General features: G+C 52.2%; 7 protein-coding genes across 7 annotated transcripts; 5 read left to right on the forward strand and 2 right to left on the reverse strand.

Annotated features, from left to right (window-relative positions):
• Positions 1-626: 626 nt before the first annotated feature.
• Positions 627-1,907, forward strand: pup2 (proteasome core particle subunit alpha 5). The gene is made up of 5 exons (XM_073713197.1): positions 627-786; positions 842-854; positions 921-999; positions 1,106-1,449; positions 1,512-1,907. The coding sequence occupies exons 1-5, from the start codon at positions 762-764 to the stop codon at positions 1,789-1,791; spliced, it is 741 nt and encodes a 246-aa protein (XP_073565116.1). The 5' UTR covers positions 627-761; the 3' UTR covers positions 1,792-1,907.
• Positions 1,842-3,646, reverse strand: BJY04DRAFT_202410 (25S rRNA (adenine645-N1)-methyltransferase). Its single transcript, XM_073713198.1, has one exon. It carries the CDS (start codon positions 3,550-3,552, stop codon positions 2,044-2,046), a length of 1,509 nt encoding a protein of 502 aa, XP_073565117.1. The 5' UTR covers positions 3,553-3,646; the 3' UTR covers positions 1,842-2,043.
• A 263-nt stretch (positions 3,647-3,909) lies between these two features.
• Positions 3,910-7,211, forward strand: BJY04DRAFT_166453 (putative C6 finger domain protein). The gene is made up of 3 exons (XM_073709134.1): positions 3,910-4,138; positions 4,200-4,726; positions 4,777-7,211. Exons 1-3 carry the CDS (start codon positions 4,000-4,002, stop codon positions 7,087-7,089), a joined length of 2,979 nt encoding a protein of 992 aa, XP_073565118.1. The 5' UTR covers positions 3,910-3,999; the 3' UTR covers positions 7,090-7,211.
• A 632-nt stretch (positions 7,212-7,843) lies between these two features.
• BJY04DRAFT_202413 (uncharacterized protein) lies at positions 7,844-9,831 on the forward strand. Its single transcript, XM_073713199.1, has 3 exons — positions 7,844-8,728; positions 8,780-8,870; positions 8,927-9,831. Exons 1-3 carry the CDS (start codon positions 8,159-8,161, stop codon positions 9,397-9,399), a joined length of 1,134 nt encoding a protein of 377 aa, XP_073565119.1. The 5' UTR covers positions 7,844-8,158; the 3' UTR covers positions 9,400-9,831.
• Positions 9,832-9,836: 5 nt separating this feature from the next.
• BJY04DRAFT_202416 (BAR domain-containing protein) lies at positions 9,837-11,456 on the forward strand. The gene is made up of 5 exons (XM_073713200.1): positions 9,837-9,963; positions 10,104-10,259; positions 10,322-10,868; positions 10,919-11,050; positions 11,106-11,456. Exons 1-5 carry the CDS (start codon positions 9,929-9,931, stop codon positions 11,136-11,138), a joined length of 903 nt encoding a protein of 300 aa, XP_073565120.1. The 5' UTR covers positions 9,837-9,928; the 3' UTR covers positions 11,139-11,456.
• Positions 11,457-11,506: 50 nt separating this feature from the next.
• BJY04DRAFT_202417 (V-type proton ATPase subunit E) lies at positions 11,507-12,734 on the forward strand. Its single transcript, XM_073713201.1, has 4 exons — positions 11,507-11,885; positions 11,966-12,049; positions 12,211-12,263; positions 12,355-12,734. The coding sequence occupies exons 1-4, from the start codon at positions 11,875-11,877 to the stop codon at positions 12,432-12,434; spliced, it is 228 nt and encodes a 75-aa protein (XP_073565121.1). The 5' UTR covers positions 11,507-11,874; the 3' UTR covers positions 12,435-12,734.
• On the reverse strand, positions 12,727-14,228 carry BJY04DRAFT_202421 (sterol homeostasis protein ARV1). The gene is made up of 3 exons (XM_073713202.1): positions 13,949-14,228; positions 13,850-13,903; positions 12,727-13,798 (listed from the first exon to the last, which is right to left on the reverse strand). Exons 1-3 carry the CDS (start codon positions 14,135-14,137, stop codon positions 12,818-12,820), a joined length of 1,224 nt encoding a protein of 407 aa, XP_073565122.1. The 5' UTR covers positions 14,138-14,228; the 3' UTR covers positions 12,727-12,817.
• Positions 14,229-14,234: the final 6 nt, after the last annotated feature.

Genomic DNA, 14,234 nt, shown 5'->3' on the forward strand with positions numbered 1-14,234 from the left:
TGTTGAGTTGAACTATCAACATGCTGATATCAAAGCCCTAATAACAAGGCTTCCATATGCCTTATTGAGCTTCTCATTATGTATTCATGACCGACCCGGACAATCTCGGGGATTTCCATTCAAGGTATCATACTCGGGCACCTGGCGCTTCAAGAACATGAAAAGCATATTCCATATCTGGATCCATAATTTCCGCTCCGGTTTTGATGGGAACATGTCACCCCTCTATTGGAAGGGGAGAAATCTGTTAATCCTTCTATAGTTTGGAACAAGGATTGATAGCTATGACCCATCAGTTTATATTGAAACACTAATCCAAGTAGACAGTTAGTTATATCACTGATACTCGCTACGATTCTGACGGCCAGTGGATGTTTGGTAGCAAGCAAGCGTCATGTTATTACAGCCCTGATTGTCGAACATGAAATGATGGTCTTCACAAGATCCCAAGCCAGATAGAAACCCAGGTTCTTCTAAAATAAGAAACAGGATAAAATGAAACTGCTAGTGGTTGCAAGAAAGGCGGCTGGGCTGCTGGAGATGGTTTCTGCCTTGATGCCTTAAGATGCTCTCCGCTCAGGCACTCGCGAGTTGCGTAGTCCACCTTCAGAGCTTCATCCAGAGCTCCAGCTCCTCCTACGTCCTCCGCATCCCCGCCACGCACTCAGTAACTTGCCATCTCTTTCTCCGTCCTAGTTACTACATTCCTCTACACCAATTCCGCCTCTTCTTTCCTTATTATATCCATCAGATAACTCACGATGTTCATCGCGCGATCGGAATACGGTAAGCTCCGCTTGTCCTCATGAACAACCCAGTGATCTAACGCCTCGTTTCGCAGACCGTGGAATCAAGTACGATACTCCTTCCGCGTAGCTCCCGAGCTGCTCGATTTGATGTACTGACGCAAACACCCACAGCACCTTCTCCCCGGAAGGCCGTTTATTCCAGGTTGAATACTCCCTCGAAGCCATCAAGCTCGGTTCTACCGCCATCGGTGTACGTCCCTCGCCCCTACAGTGTTCATCTTCTGGTTGAAGCCTCTTCCGGAATCTCCTGCAACTATTCCGATAATACATGCAAACAACCCACTGACCCCTCTCAGGTAGCAACAAACGAAGGTGTCATCCTAGGTGTCGAGAAGCGAGTCACATCCACTCTGCTCGAAGCCTCATCCGTCGAAAAAATTGTTGAGATTGACCAGCACATCGGATGCGCCATGTCCGGTCTGCAGGCAGACGCTCGGTCTCTCGTCGAACACGCCCGCGTTGAAACTCAGAACCACGCTTTCCACTACGCTGAGCCTCTGCGGGTAGAGAGCTGTACGCAGGCAATTTGCGATCTGGCTCTACGATTTGGAGAAACTGGTGATGATGAGGAGAGTGTTATGAGCAGACCTTTTGGAGTTGCTTTGCTGATTGCGGGTATTGATGAGGATGGTCCTCAGCTGTATGTTTTCGCTCCCGTGCGATGTTCCGCGATCGGTTATGCTGACAGCTGTACTTTGATAGGTATCACGCCGAGCCTTCCGGCACGTTCTACCGCTACGACGCAAAGGCCATCGGGTCTGGAAGTGAGGGTGCACAGGCAGAGCTGCAGAATGAATACCACCGTTCCTTGACACTTCCCGAGGCCGAGACATTGGTCCTGAAGACACTGAAACAGGTTATGGAGGAGAAGCTAGATGCGAAGAACGTCCAGCTGGCGAGCGTGACCAAAGAAAAGGGCTTCCGGATCTACAATGACGAAGAGATGGGACGCGCTGTTGCGCAGCTAAACAACAACCAATAAGCGATGAGTTGATACGCTAAGTCTGTGATGGGTCGCAATGAAATGTGTGCTATACATCGCGGGTTTATCTTAAACTTACATAGAAAGAAACAATGACCTTGTCTAATGACCCAAAGCAGACTTCCACTAACTCTCTGATGCATTAAACTTGCTAAACAGAACAGATGCTACTTTTGATAGAATTGACGCTGGTATCATGCAGATGAGACTCATACACTGTTACAATTGTCCATGACGGACACAAGACACAAATCACCGAATCTTATACACACACGGCTTCAACACAGCCGCCTCCTCCTCTGCAGACATCCTCTTCTCCGCAGCACCCGGCCTCTCGATAAATCTCTTCTTTCCATTCCCAGCTGCAGCCGGCGCAGCAGAAGCATGCTTCCCCTTCGCAGGCGCCCCATGCTTCACAAACTCCATCTTCACGAACATCTTATTCGACTTATCCACAGTCTCGGACTTCAGCACGAACCCACGGGTCCTGAAAACTTCCACAAACGCCGAAATATCGGTTTCGTCGTCTTGAGCGGGACGGGCGTCTTCGGCGAAGATATCGTCTTCATCGACGTCGGAGTCGGCGTCATCGCCCTTCTTCTTCTTGTTCAGTTTCTTCTTCTCGGCCTTGGTAAGGGTGCGTTTCGCGCCGATCTGGGCTTTCTTGCGGGTGACTTTTCCGAAGCGCGATTTGACTTCGCTGACCCAGCATTCGCCTTTGCCGTCGCTGCGGAGGACACGCCAAGCTTCTTCGACGAAGGAGACCCAGTTTGTGCCCATGAGGCTGAGGCAGAAGATGGCGACGTCGACGGAGCCGTCTTCGATGGGGAGGTTGGAGATGTCGGCTTTGGTGATGGGAGAGTCTTTGGGAGCGTGAAGGTCGAAGCTGTGGAGTTTAAGGTTCAGTTTTCTGGAGTTGGGGATGAGGGCGCGGTGGAGCTGGGCGTCACCGCAGCCCAGGTCGGCGATTGTGCAGGTGCCCTGGGGACGGCGGGGGAGGGCGAGTCCGCGGGCTTTGGGGTCCGGCTTGTTTCCTCGCTTGGGGGCGTGGATGGCACCTCTCGTGCGAATTGCGGTGATATAGCCATCGACGGGGTTGGAGGGCCAGGATTCCTTGACCTGGCGTGAGAAACCGGCGTGGTATTCTTCGAAGAGCTCGGGGCTTGTGGTGAAAAGTTCAAGGGCTTTTTCTGAAGGGGTGGTGTAGAGGGTTTCGTTCAGGTGCCGGAAGCGAGAGGAGATCAATTTCTGACGCATAGCCTGTTGTAGAGGAGTCAAGGTGGCAGCTGTCCTTGGAGGCGCGGAAGGCAGCGCTTCAGCAGCTGGGGTTTCGGCGGAAACTGCTGAGTTGTCTTGCTGGGCCTCTTGTTGCGAGCCCTTCTTCTTGTTCCTTCTTCTCTTTTTTGACGCCTTGCCCTCCCCCTGGCCGTCTGCGCTGGTTTCTGGAACCGATGCTGAGGCCGCGTCTGTATCTTGGTCTTGTTTAGAAGCATCGGCCTGCTGGTCTTTAAACTTCTGTTCCGCTTTTGCCCTTTTCACTTCCCAGGGTTTGGGTGGTTTGAGCGATCCTTCGATGTGCTGGCGATACATCGAATCGACATTCTTCTTGGTAACATGATCGTCTCGTTTACGCTTATTGGATTTGGCATTGTCCTTGACATTGGGCTTTGCGGACTCGTTGGCTTGGGGTTTCGCTTGCGTAGGCAGACTCTGCTGCTTGAGAGCAGAGGCCGACACTGACCAACCTGGAACGGCGAACATGGTTGATGCGGAGTTTATAGTTTCGTGTGTAGGAACTCTCGAGGAGCATTCGATCAAGGCCCGCTATTGAAAATAGACCAGACCAACGACACTCGGGAACAACCTGCAGATTGCAAGAAAATTTCGGTGTTTCGGGCGGTTTCTGCCGGCCGTAAAAGGCGGCTCGGCCAGACGCTCTCACCGCCGCACCACCTGTTCGGCGGTGCTCATCCATTTATTGCTGTCGATCCTACAGACAGATCTTGCATGTCATTGGCTAGATCTCACAATCTAGAGACGGCTGGCTCGTGCGCCCCCAACGATCAAGACATCTTGACCTCTCCCCGCAAAAAGTCTGTCTGTCGTTTCGTTTTCTCAGAGATATATTGCTTTCGTTCACCGTGTGACTATCCTCTCTGAGTATGGAGCTCGGCTTTCCAAGAAAGCCATCTATCTTCCGTGTCGAACATGAACCCTATATCCGAAATACCACCCGATACGGAGCTGCATCTTGAGCCAGTAGCCGCTGACCAACCCGGTAGAGTGGAAGGACAAAGACTCGCCAATGCAAAGTCGGCGAGAAAGCGAACAAAGACAGGTTGCTTGAGTATGCCAAAAATCTCCGCTCTTCTTCCAATTCGACAAGATCACTAACCTTGTATTGATAGCTTGCCGACAGCGCCGCATTAAATGCGGAGAAGAAAAGCCGATCTGCAAGAACTGCACCAAGTCGAAGCGCGAATGCAAGGGCTATGCCCAGCGACTGATATTCAAAAATCCACTGGGGATCCCTGGCATACCAAGTGCTATCCCCCCACAACCCCAGATTCCGAGCCAGTATGAAACCGAAATAGACTTTCAACTGACATCGGCTGGCACACATGGGCCGATTTTGGCTCCCAAGCTTCCTGATCGGGATCAACACCCGCCGCCCCAGCCGGTTGAGAGTTTCCAACCAGACGTTCGGAACCCTGAGATGGCCTTTGCCACACAATTTAGCGTTCCAGCTCAGACGCTTCTGCCAGAGATACCACCAACCTACCGCCCGCCAAATTCTTCCGCTACTTTCTATCAGCAAGAGCACGAAGTACTGAATCATAATCGGAATGAATATCCTCCGTATAGGAATGACAGTTGGGTGTCGCAGGGGTCATCGAGTACTGCATTTCATTCTCAACTGCCTCAGAGCGTTCAGGTATGTACTGTCAAGGAGTTTGTCCGCCTCCCCTAGCTTACAACTATTAGACTCACGGCCCGGCTCCGGCACCGATATATCAACCCCAAGAGTACTCAAGGGCTGCAGCGCAAAGTCGAATCTTTTCGCCGGTATTACCACTGTCACCGTTCGAGTATATCGATGAAGAGGACGATGACTATTATGATGTCGAATCTGACGAGGAGGTACCGGAGCAAGTGGTAGCAATGCAAGACTTCAACCAATTGAACATGGTTATGGCGTCTGCAAACCGCGATGAAACCCAGCTGCGTCTCTTTACCACTTACCTCAATGAACCCAATGTACTCGCCTCATACCACCCGACCTTTAGCTCCTCTCCACTCAACAATCCCAAAACAGCCCGAATCTTCCTGCATTTTATCAACGCCACTGGTCCGGCTTTGTCGATATGGGAGCGTCACCCTATAGATCCGTCGACTATGCTAGGCACCACAGTTCCGTTACCGCAGCAAGGACTGTGGACGTACACACTCCCTCTCAAAGCATTCCAGCACCAAGCATTACAACAGGCTATTTTGGCATTGAGCAGTCTTCATATCGCCTACTTGCAAGACGCGACATCGACGGTTTCCTTGAAACACTACCAGTATGCGCTCAAGCGACTCGGGAGAGCTGTTGGTCTTCCTACGCGACGGAAGCAGGTGGGCACACTTGCAGCTACGTTGGTTCTAGCTTTTTATGAAGTGATGACAGCCGATCATCACAAGTGGAACAATCACCTTGCTGGGTCAGCTCAACTAATCCGTGAGATTGACTTCGCCGGTATGACTCGTGATCTCCGCGCTCGGCGACGCCATCAATGGCAAGAACGAAGCAATAGCAACAACTTTTTCCAGGACATATATAGCGATCCAGCCTTTACCGATGATCCCTTTGCCGATCTTGAAAGCACCATAGATGAGAACACTATAGGAATCATGCTTGGTCGTGCAGTCAACTATGATCAATTTGGACTGGTTGAGGAGGGGGGCAACAGGCCCCAGAATAAACACCTCACTCGGAAGGATATTGAAAATCATCGGATCAAATGTGATCTTTATTGGTGGTTTTGCAAACAGGACTGGCTACAAAGTCTTATCGGTGCCAAACCATTGACCTTGCCGTTTCCCCTATGGGGTCAGTGTCCCCCCCGCGCGGGCCTGGGATGTATTGATGCAATCTATGGCTCTGCAGACCACCTGCACTTGCTGATGGGGCGCCTTGCGCACTTTGCGGGGCGCGACAGGAAACGGAAGATCAAGCTGTCATATCCTTACGGAAAGAGTGGCCCGGACTGGGTTCCGGATGCTAGATTTGGCCAGTTCATGGGTCGATTTGCTCCTCGTCCTCAGGGCTCAGGGCAAGGGCCGCCTGATCATGCGCCCTTTGGCCCACCTCCTGGTGCTCCGCAGCAGGGGGGCTTCGGTCCACCCTCGGACATGAAATCCAGAAATAGGTCTCAACAATCACAGGGAAGTAAAGGGGCCCCTCAGCAATCGCCCAGTGGTTCCTCTCCGCCCCCCATGTATGGTATGGTCCCTCCTACCGGACCCAGCCGGTTGCCTTCTGCGTTCGCAGAGACAGCAGAGAGACAAGATTCCGACAGCCAAAGTGATGAAGGTGATGTGTGGTCGTACGAGGAAGCCGAAAGTGAGTGGGAGAGTATACTTGCGGCGTTTGAACTTTTTGGTCAATCGCTCGGTCCTGATTATATGCCGCTCCCGGCCGACAGCACCATACCGATTACCTCCCCATTTGGACCGGCTCTTCAGTATCGTACGCATAATATCGGCAGTCTATGGGGATTCTACTATACAGGTCGCATTGTTTTGCTTCGTTTACATCCCTCGATGCCTGCCGGGATGATGAAAGCAGCGGGGGTAGCAGGCAGCGTGACTGCAGGCTTGGCTCAGACCATTGGGCAGATCGTAGCGGGTGTTTACGTCCCACAAGCTGGAGTTGAGGGTTTCAGTCCAACTTTGGGATCCTGTTTGATTGAGATCACAGTGCCATTGTTTTTCGGAGGTGTGCAGTACATGAATCCCGAACAACGTGCCTGGACCATCGCCGTTCTCAATGATATTTCCCGTCAAACTGGCTGGAAATCTGCGGATGCAATTGCCCGAGGGTGCGAGAAAGCCTGGATGGCGACAGCAGAGGCAGGACGTGGTCCTTCATACAAGCGTGTCGACGACATCACTACGCGCCTACCCCCAGTCTGGAAGTACGCAGAGCTGGAGGCCAACTCCGAAAGGCGGTTTGTTACAGTTTCCAAGCCCCAGATCACCTTCGCGATGGGTCTCTTAAGTTTGGAAGACGATTTAGAGGAGACGACTGGATAAGCGTGTACAAACTGGTCGCCTTGAGTATATGGGGTTTTCGTACACACACTTCATCAGCCCAAGATACTCAACGCACATGTCCTGAGGTCTTGGTGCAATCTTTTGGTCACTTGACAAATATATCCACTTGCTTACGGAGCAATATATCAGGTGGTAACGTGGATAAACCACGTTTCCTTCCGACACATGTGCTGTCGTAGTGATTCAACGCTTCACTTCCAGCGGGGTTTGTAGTTATCTGGCATGATGCATGCTGGCCTCCAGGAACATGCGGTTAGTACTTGGTTCCTGCAGCGCCGATATGCTGCGGCAGCGCCAATAACGCCCGGCCAGGTCACAGCGCATCCAGTCACATGGCACAACGTGCTCCATAAGGTCAGAAAGGTTTCAGTGCACGGCCAGCGCTTCGAATGGGTCAAGAACGAGTGGGCGAGGACTGCCCAAGTATCAGGTACTAATGTAGATCATAACGGGGGGACGCAGGCCATGCATCGGCTTGCGCTTTGGGCAGCGACTTTGCGGAGGTCAGCGTCCAGCAGATGAACTGCTATGTGGGTCTACGGAGAACTCTGTATGTTGGTAGTCTGAGAGGTAGACACTTTCACCGTCTCTTCTGCTGCGAAAAGGATATAGGCGTAGGTTGAAAGAGCGGACTGACGAGGCGCAGACAGAAAGCGCCTTGAGGAAAGATTACGGTAACCGATTGTATCATATTTACGGCAGACGATTTATATTTAGAGGAGCCGATCCCCAGACTGGTCAACGGACGTCATCGCTCACCATTATAAAGCCCGCACTGCTTATTATCTACCTAGGTGCCCTTTCTGTTCTTCAGCTTTTTTTTTTCTCTCTCTCATAGCTTTCAAGTGGCTTGAGATCTCTTTACACCGAGTCTATAAAGACCAAGTCTCGACTTCACCTCGATCTGCCCTTTCTTTGTGCCTTGCCTGCAAGCGACAACCTTCTGTTCTACCCCACCACAGCCAACTGCTGCCTGCGGTCCGTCCCCGTCATCCGCACAAAGTCAGCCACGGTTCGCACAAGCTGACCCCTTTCTGGGTCATCCGATATGCCTCGTTATTCAGACTCCCGGTCCTCGGTCCTGGACAGCGACACAGATTACTATCCTCGTGATTCGCGTGGCCGCCATGAGTATCGCGGTGCTGCCGTCCTAGATCGGCCCCCGCGCCGTGTTGAGGACCAGCTCCGCTGGGACTCTCGCCTACAAGAAACCGATCGTTATGGCCCTCCTGCTCGTCGGCCGAGCAGGCATTACGAGGATGACGACCATCTCCGCCATGCAGGAGCCCTAGTCCGCCATGAGCGCCGTCATGCTGAAAGCCCGCCTCCTCGCCCGAGAATGTTGCGACGACAGTCATCCTTGGATACATATGATCGCCTCCCCACACGCAAGGTAGACGAGTACTACCGCGGCTATCTTCCAAAAGGCGCACCTAGTCCCCCGCCCCTGCGCCGACGACCGCGACGAGAGGAGTTTGAGGCAATCCGCGTTCCGGAGCGAGAGAGTCGATATGTGGAGGAGGTGAAGCCGTATCCACGCAAGGGGAAGACCCGCATGCCCCGAAAGCTTGTCCACCCTCGTGCAATTAAAGAATTCGGCTATCCTTTTGAGGATGAGGTATGAAACACATTGAGTGCTTTCGCTATACTCAGTGCTAACAAATAATAGGGTGACCTGATCATTATTCAAGTTGCGCTCTCAAAGGAGCAGATTAATGATGTTGTCGAGAGAAGTCGCGAGATCAAGCGCCAGGCGGAAGGTACATACCACGTGTCCATATACTATCTGCTGAGCACCCAGACTGACTTGATGTAGCCATACCTATAAGAGCACGATCCCCGGTCCGGGCGACGTCAAGGCGCCGACGAGTAGAGACGGTCGCAATGGAACGATACTCGCCTGGTCCCAGAGCCAGCGAAACCCTGATCATTGAACCGTCGCCCGAGCGATATCTATCACCTCCCCGTGGTGGCTATGATTACTCCACCACTACCACAAGAAGAACCGTCTCCCGTTCACGATCAATCTCGGTCAAACCGCGCCGTCGCCGCCATTCATCACCTCCGCGCATGCTGGTCGAGAGTCACGATGGCAAGACCAGCCAGCTTGCTATGGTTATTCGCCCGCGGGATAGCGATAGCGATATTGACGACTACGAGATCGATCACTATCGACCGCCATTTGACCCAAGCACCGCGGTATATGGTGATCCAGCCGACCAGGAGGAGATTCTAGAAGTTAAGCGGGATCGTAGAGGTAGGCGACCATTCCACCCCGTTTTCCTATAACATTGATTGACATTTATAATAGGTCCTCCCGCTCGAACTCTCCGGCGCATGCTTGCAACAATGACCTGATGTTACGTCAGCGGCGCTTTTCTCACGATTTTCGTTTCTACTCTGTTCTACTTGATTTTCCAGCTATTTCGGGGTTCACTAGGAGTCGGTCTTGCTAGTCTTGCTTTTGTACGACGAATGGGAGTATGAGATACCAGGTTTCGCGGGCATAGGAACCATGATGCACTGTTTTTCTTTTCCTTTTTCACCATATAGCAGAATGTATTTTTCTTGTAATCATGTCATAAGCACTGGACAGTCTTATCTAAAGCATGGTACCTAGATCTCCTAAAGCGTGCATGTGAAACAAGTGGCGGTGCAAGGCGGTGCGGAAGGCCTCGACTTAGGACTGGCTCAAGTGTGCAACCTAGCTTTCCCAAAACAAACTACCCACACTGACGTTTTACCTTCTATTGCTTCCTACCGTACCTTACTCTCATTCCTTTATTGACCAGCTGGACTGTTACCGCATCCTTCAAATATGGATAAGTTCCAGGCTTTCAGCAAGAACCTCAGGTGAGATACGCACATGACAGCCTACTCCGTATTATGTTTATCTGTGCTCCGGAGATACGTCAGGTCGTCTTCTCCGGAGTAATGACTTGTCTTTCCCAGCCAAACAGTGGCTGACATCTCGGAATTTTTCTCCGTAATAGTTCGAACTTTACCCCCTTCGCTGCGCGCACGCAGCAGTTGATCCGGGAGCAGCTCGGCCAGGTGGAGGACAAGACCCAGCTCCCTGATGAGTACATCGAGCTCGAGAAGCGTGTGGATGCCCTGAAGCTGGTGCACCAGAAGCTCCTCCAGGTGACGTATGTGCAACCCCCCACCTCCCCGAAGGTTATACATGATACTTACGTCCTACGCTATATAGTTCCCAGTACTCCAACGAAGCCTACGACTACCCCCCAAACATCCGCGAATCCTTCAACGACCTCGGCCGCACCATCAGCGAGAAGGTCCAGCTCCTTTCTCAAGCCGGCACCCCCGCCGAAGCCCAGGCCGCCCTAACTGCCCCTCCGGCCGCAAAGCCCCAACCCAAGACCTTCAGCCATGCCATCGCGCGCTCTTCGCTAGCTGGATCGCAGACTCTCGCGAGCACCACGGCCGGCGAAGATCCCCTTGCGACTGCGCTGGAGAAGTATGCGCTTGCTTCTGAGAAGGTGGGCGAGGCCCGTCTGGCGCAAGACGCCCAGATCCAGTCGAGGTTCTTGGCTGGGTGGAACACGACCCTGAACACGAACTTGATGTTCGCTGCAAAGGCGCGCAAGAATGTCGAGAATGCGCGGTTGATGCTGGATTCTGTGAAGGCGAGGCATGGCGATTTGGATAATCTGAGTGAGGAGGCGAGGCAGGAGATTGAGCAGGCGGAGGATGAGTTCGTTGGACAGACTGAGGAGGCTGTCAGCGTGATGAAGAATGTATGTGTTGACTTATTCTGTTGTTTGCGTGACTCGCTAATGAGTTCTAGGTCCTTGATACCCCTGAGCCCTTGAGGAACCTGGCGGACCTCATCGCCGCTCAGCTGGAATACCACAAGCGATCTTACGAGATCCTCAGCGAGCTGGCTCCTGTTGTTGACTCCCTTCAAGTCGAGCAAGAGGTATATTCATAGTTCCCCATCTCCGGTCATTCTAGAGTGTGCTGACATTTCGCAGTCAAGCTACCGTAAGAGCCGCGAGGGTGCCTGAATAGGAGTCTGAAGTCGACCAGAGATGCTCGTAATCTGTTCTTTCTTTCTAGCACCATTCCTGCGTTTTACCCCTAGCTTAGTCTACTTCTTCCTGTGTCCGTGATCTAGCTGTTGGACTTGTAGGGACGTTTGATATCCCTGATGGTGGGTGGATATGTGATTAGTCGGACGCCGTAAATTATGTTAACGACAATGTCTACTTTCTGGTAACCTCGCTGTGTATCTCAAGCCTGTAAAGCACTCGTCAATAATATTCCAGAGTATGTGCTTTGTGTTGGGTAGACGTATTGCACCGCCACATACCGCCAAACGCCACATCAGCCGGAGCCCCATCGTAGCAGTACGTACGTATCGTATCTCGGGGAAGCTCCAGCAGGACCGCATCTCACAAGTATACCACGAAATCCACGCCGGTAGTATCACGGGAGCGTGTTTCTGCTGCGCAAGACTCTAATCGTACATCTCTGTCCCTCCTACGAACTCCGCAACGAACTCTCCGAACGGACAGACAACAATCCTTCCGTCTTCGAACCCTCAATTGACGTTGGACGAACGAGCATCGGACTTTATTCGCACCATATAAAGACGAATAACCGGTCTTTAAAAGAACCATTACTCGACCATATCGATCCGAATTGCCTTAAGCGTGAAAGCGAGATAAAGCGACTCGGCTGGTCCAGTCCACCTACCCATTACAACCACCACCATCCACAAAACCCAAGCCCAAAACCAACATGGCAAACGGGTACGCTCGTAACCCCCATTCCGCGGCTCTTCAATCTCAAAAAACAAAACGACTAACAAGATACGTGCTTGTGATTGCAGCTGGAGCCTCCTAATCGGCCTCATCGTCGTCGTGGCCGCCGGCATCGCAGCCTGGGTGTTTAGTCCCAAGGGGGATAACCAGACGTTCGTTTCTCTCTCCTCCCTACTATATACTCCTTTAAAAATCTCACGCTGGTTCCGGCCGTGGAGCTGGGTCCCTCCTTCTCGAGATCTGGGAATGGAGAAGCCTGCATGGTATATGAGATAATATAATACGGAAGCTAACAAACAATCACGAATGACAGGCTCTGGCGCAGCACAATCATCCTCTCGATTGCGAGTTGTTATCTTATGTGGGGTATGTCTTTCGTCTCGCTTCCCTATAAGTTATTCTGTCTGAATCGACAATGTCTTGGGTTTGGGCTGTGCTAATAAGACCCCTGTTGCAGCGATTACGTTCCTCGCGCAGTGGCATCCTCTCATCGCGCCGAAGAGGGCGGATATCCGGCCTGATCGGGTGCCGCACTAGATCTGAGATCTGAGATGTTGAGGGGGTATGGTTTAATGATGCGGTGGGGCTGAGAGGATTATCGGAAGGGAACTGAGGTTGAAACGGTTCGGTTGCGTGGGATAACGTAAGACAAGGCCGATGGGATCTGAGATACGGCGTGTGTCTACACTACGCTATGGGTCCCATGTTGCATAGAAGCTCGACGTTCTTGAGTGAGAAGAGAGGAGCCGGCGCATGCATGTCTTTACAGGACGATGGTTACGTTATGTATAGCTATTTTATACTGTTTTGGTGTTTGAATTTATATCCAGTTGCATTGGATCGGTATAACGCTTTTTCTCTTTATATAAAGCGTCGTAGAAACGAGCCAATACTGGCGGTGTTTCAATGAATGATGACGGTTATCCCACCCCCACAGCCCCCAATATAACCCTCTGTACCGTCCACCGCGCAACCAACCCCGCAACTGCCAGCGCCGTGGCCCGTAGATACCCGCACCCAAGCAAGATATACAGTGCTTCGACATTGCTCAACAGCACAAGATGCGTATCTGTTGCGCCAAGGGTAAACAGCGAACTAATCAAGTCCACAAAGTCCGCTACATAAGAAGTCGGCACACTAGATGGTACGACTCGAACTAGACCTTGTAGGACAGATGAAGAGACAGACGAAGGAATTCCTAAAGTACTGGAGCTAGCTGTACCAGCTCGCTGTAATGCGGAGCTTGAGCTGCCGTTGGATATGAGGGAGTTCGCGGCTGTTCCGCGGGACTCGGCCTCGGTGCTACCGACTGGTCCCCAGATGACAAGGAGAATCGGGAAGACCTTCGCGCAGCTACTCACAAAGAGAGCCGTGCTGATAGCCGTCGGGCTAGCCTGTGACGGGGGCGAGAGTGGCTGGATAATCTGTACCGGGGCTGTAGATGCACGGCGGAGAGGTGGGGGCAACCCCGAAAACGAGTCGTGGGGGCTTGAGGATAAATTTGGCCGTTGATTTTCTACACCCGGGAGGTCATGCGAAGAGTTTTGCGATGGTATAGGTTTTGACGGACTTAAGGAAGGCGCAGGTGCGGAGGGTTGTTGTCCCTGAAGGAAGTTTGGGAGGATTGGTGTCGAGGGGTCGGAGACAGGGGTTTCGGGTGGTGCGGCATTCGGACTGCTGGCTGGAATTGCTGATGGCGTGATGATTGATGCGAGCAGACGGACGGTGAGATGGTGAGCGAGGGTTGACAGGCCGTTCAGGCTCAGAAAGAAGAGGTATTGTAGGATGATGGGGGTGCGTGAGAGGAATGTTGTTTCGATCAACGGAGACTTTTCGATCCGCGCCCAGGTGAGATATACGTCAAAGAGGAGGAGGAGGATTCCGAGGCGGACAATTGAGCGCTATAGAGAGAAGATCAGTTGATGCTGTGCTAGATGCGAGAGGGGTCATACATCGAAATTGTGCTCGTCCCCTTCGAGGCGATTGAACAGGAGGTGGCGATACACCTTCAAAGTCAGCTAGTTTTCTCCATGCACATTCTAGCGTCGCACCTGCGGCTTGATCAAGACAAGATCAATGAAAATGACCACAAAGTCATGTTCGACATATTTGTCGGCGAATCGCTTGCAGCGCGGACATTGCGTCAAGCGCACGCCTTTTCCTAGAGATCGGTCATCGGCACGGCTGTAAGCGCTGTAGAGGTGAGACACCGGGTATGAGCACTCGATGCAGATTGGCATCGTCACGGCAGGCCCATCTTGAGCGATCAGAAGCAATGGATGTCTATGTAAAGGGGAAATTGTGGCTGATGGACTGTTGACTGGCGATAAGCCCGAA

Source organism: Aspergillus karnatakaensis (assembly GCF_047715665.1).
Source record: "Aspergillus karnatakaensis strain CBS 102800 unplaced genomic scaffold BJY04scaffold_85, whole genome shotgun sequence".
Classification (NCBI taxonomy): domain Eukaryota; kingdom Fungi; phylum Ascomycota; class Eurotiomycetes; order Eurotiales; family Aspergillaceae; genus Aspergillus; species Aspergillus karnatakaensis.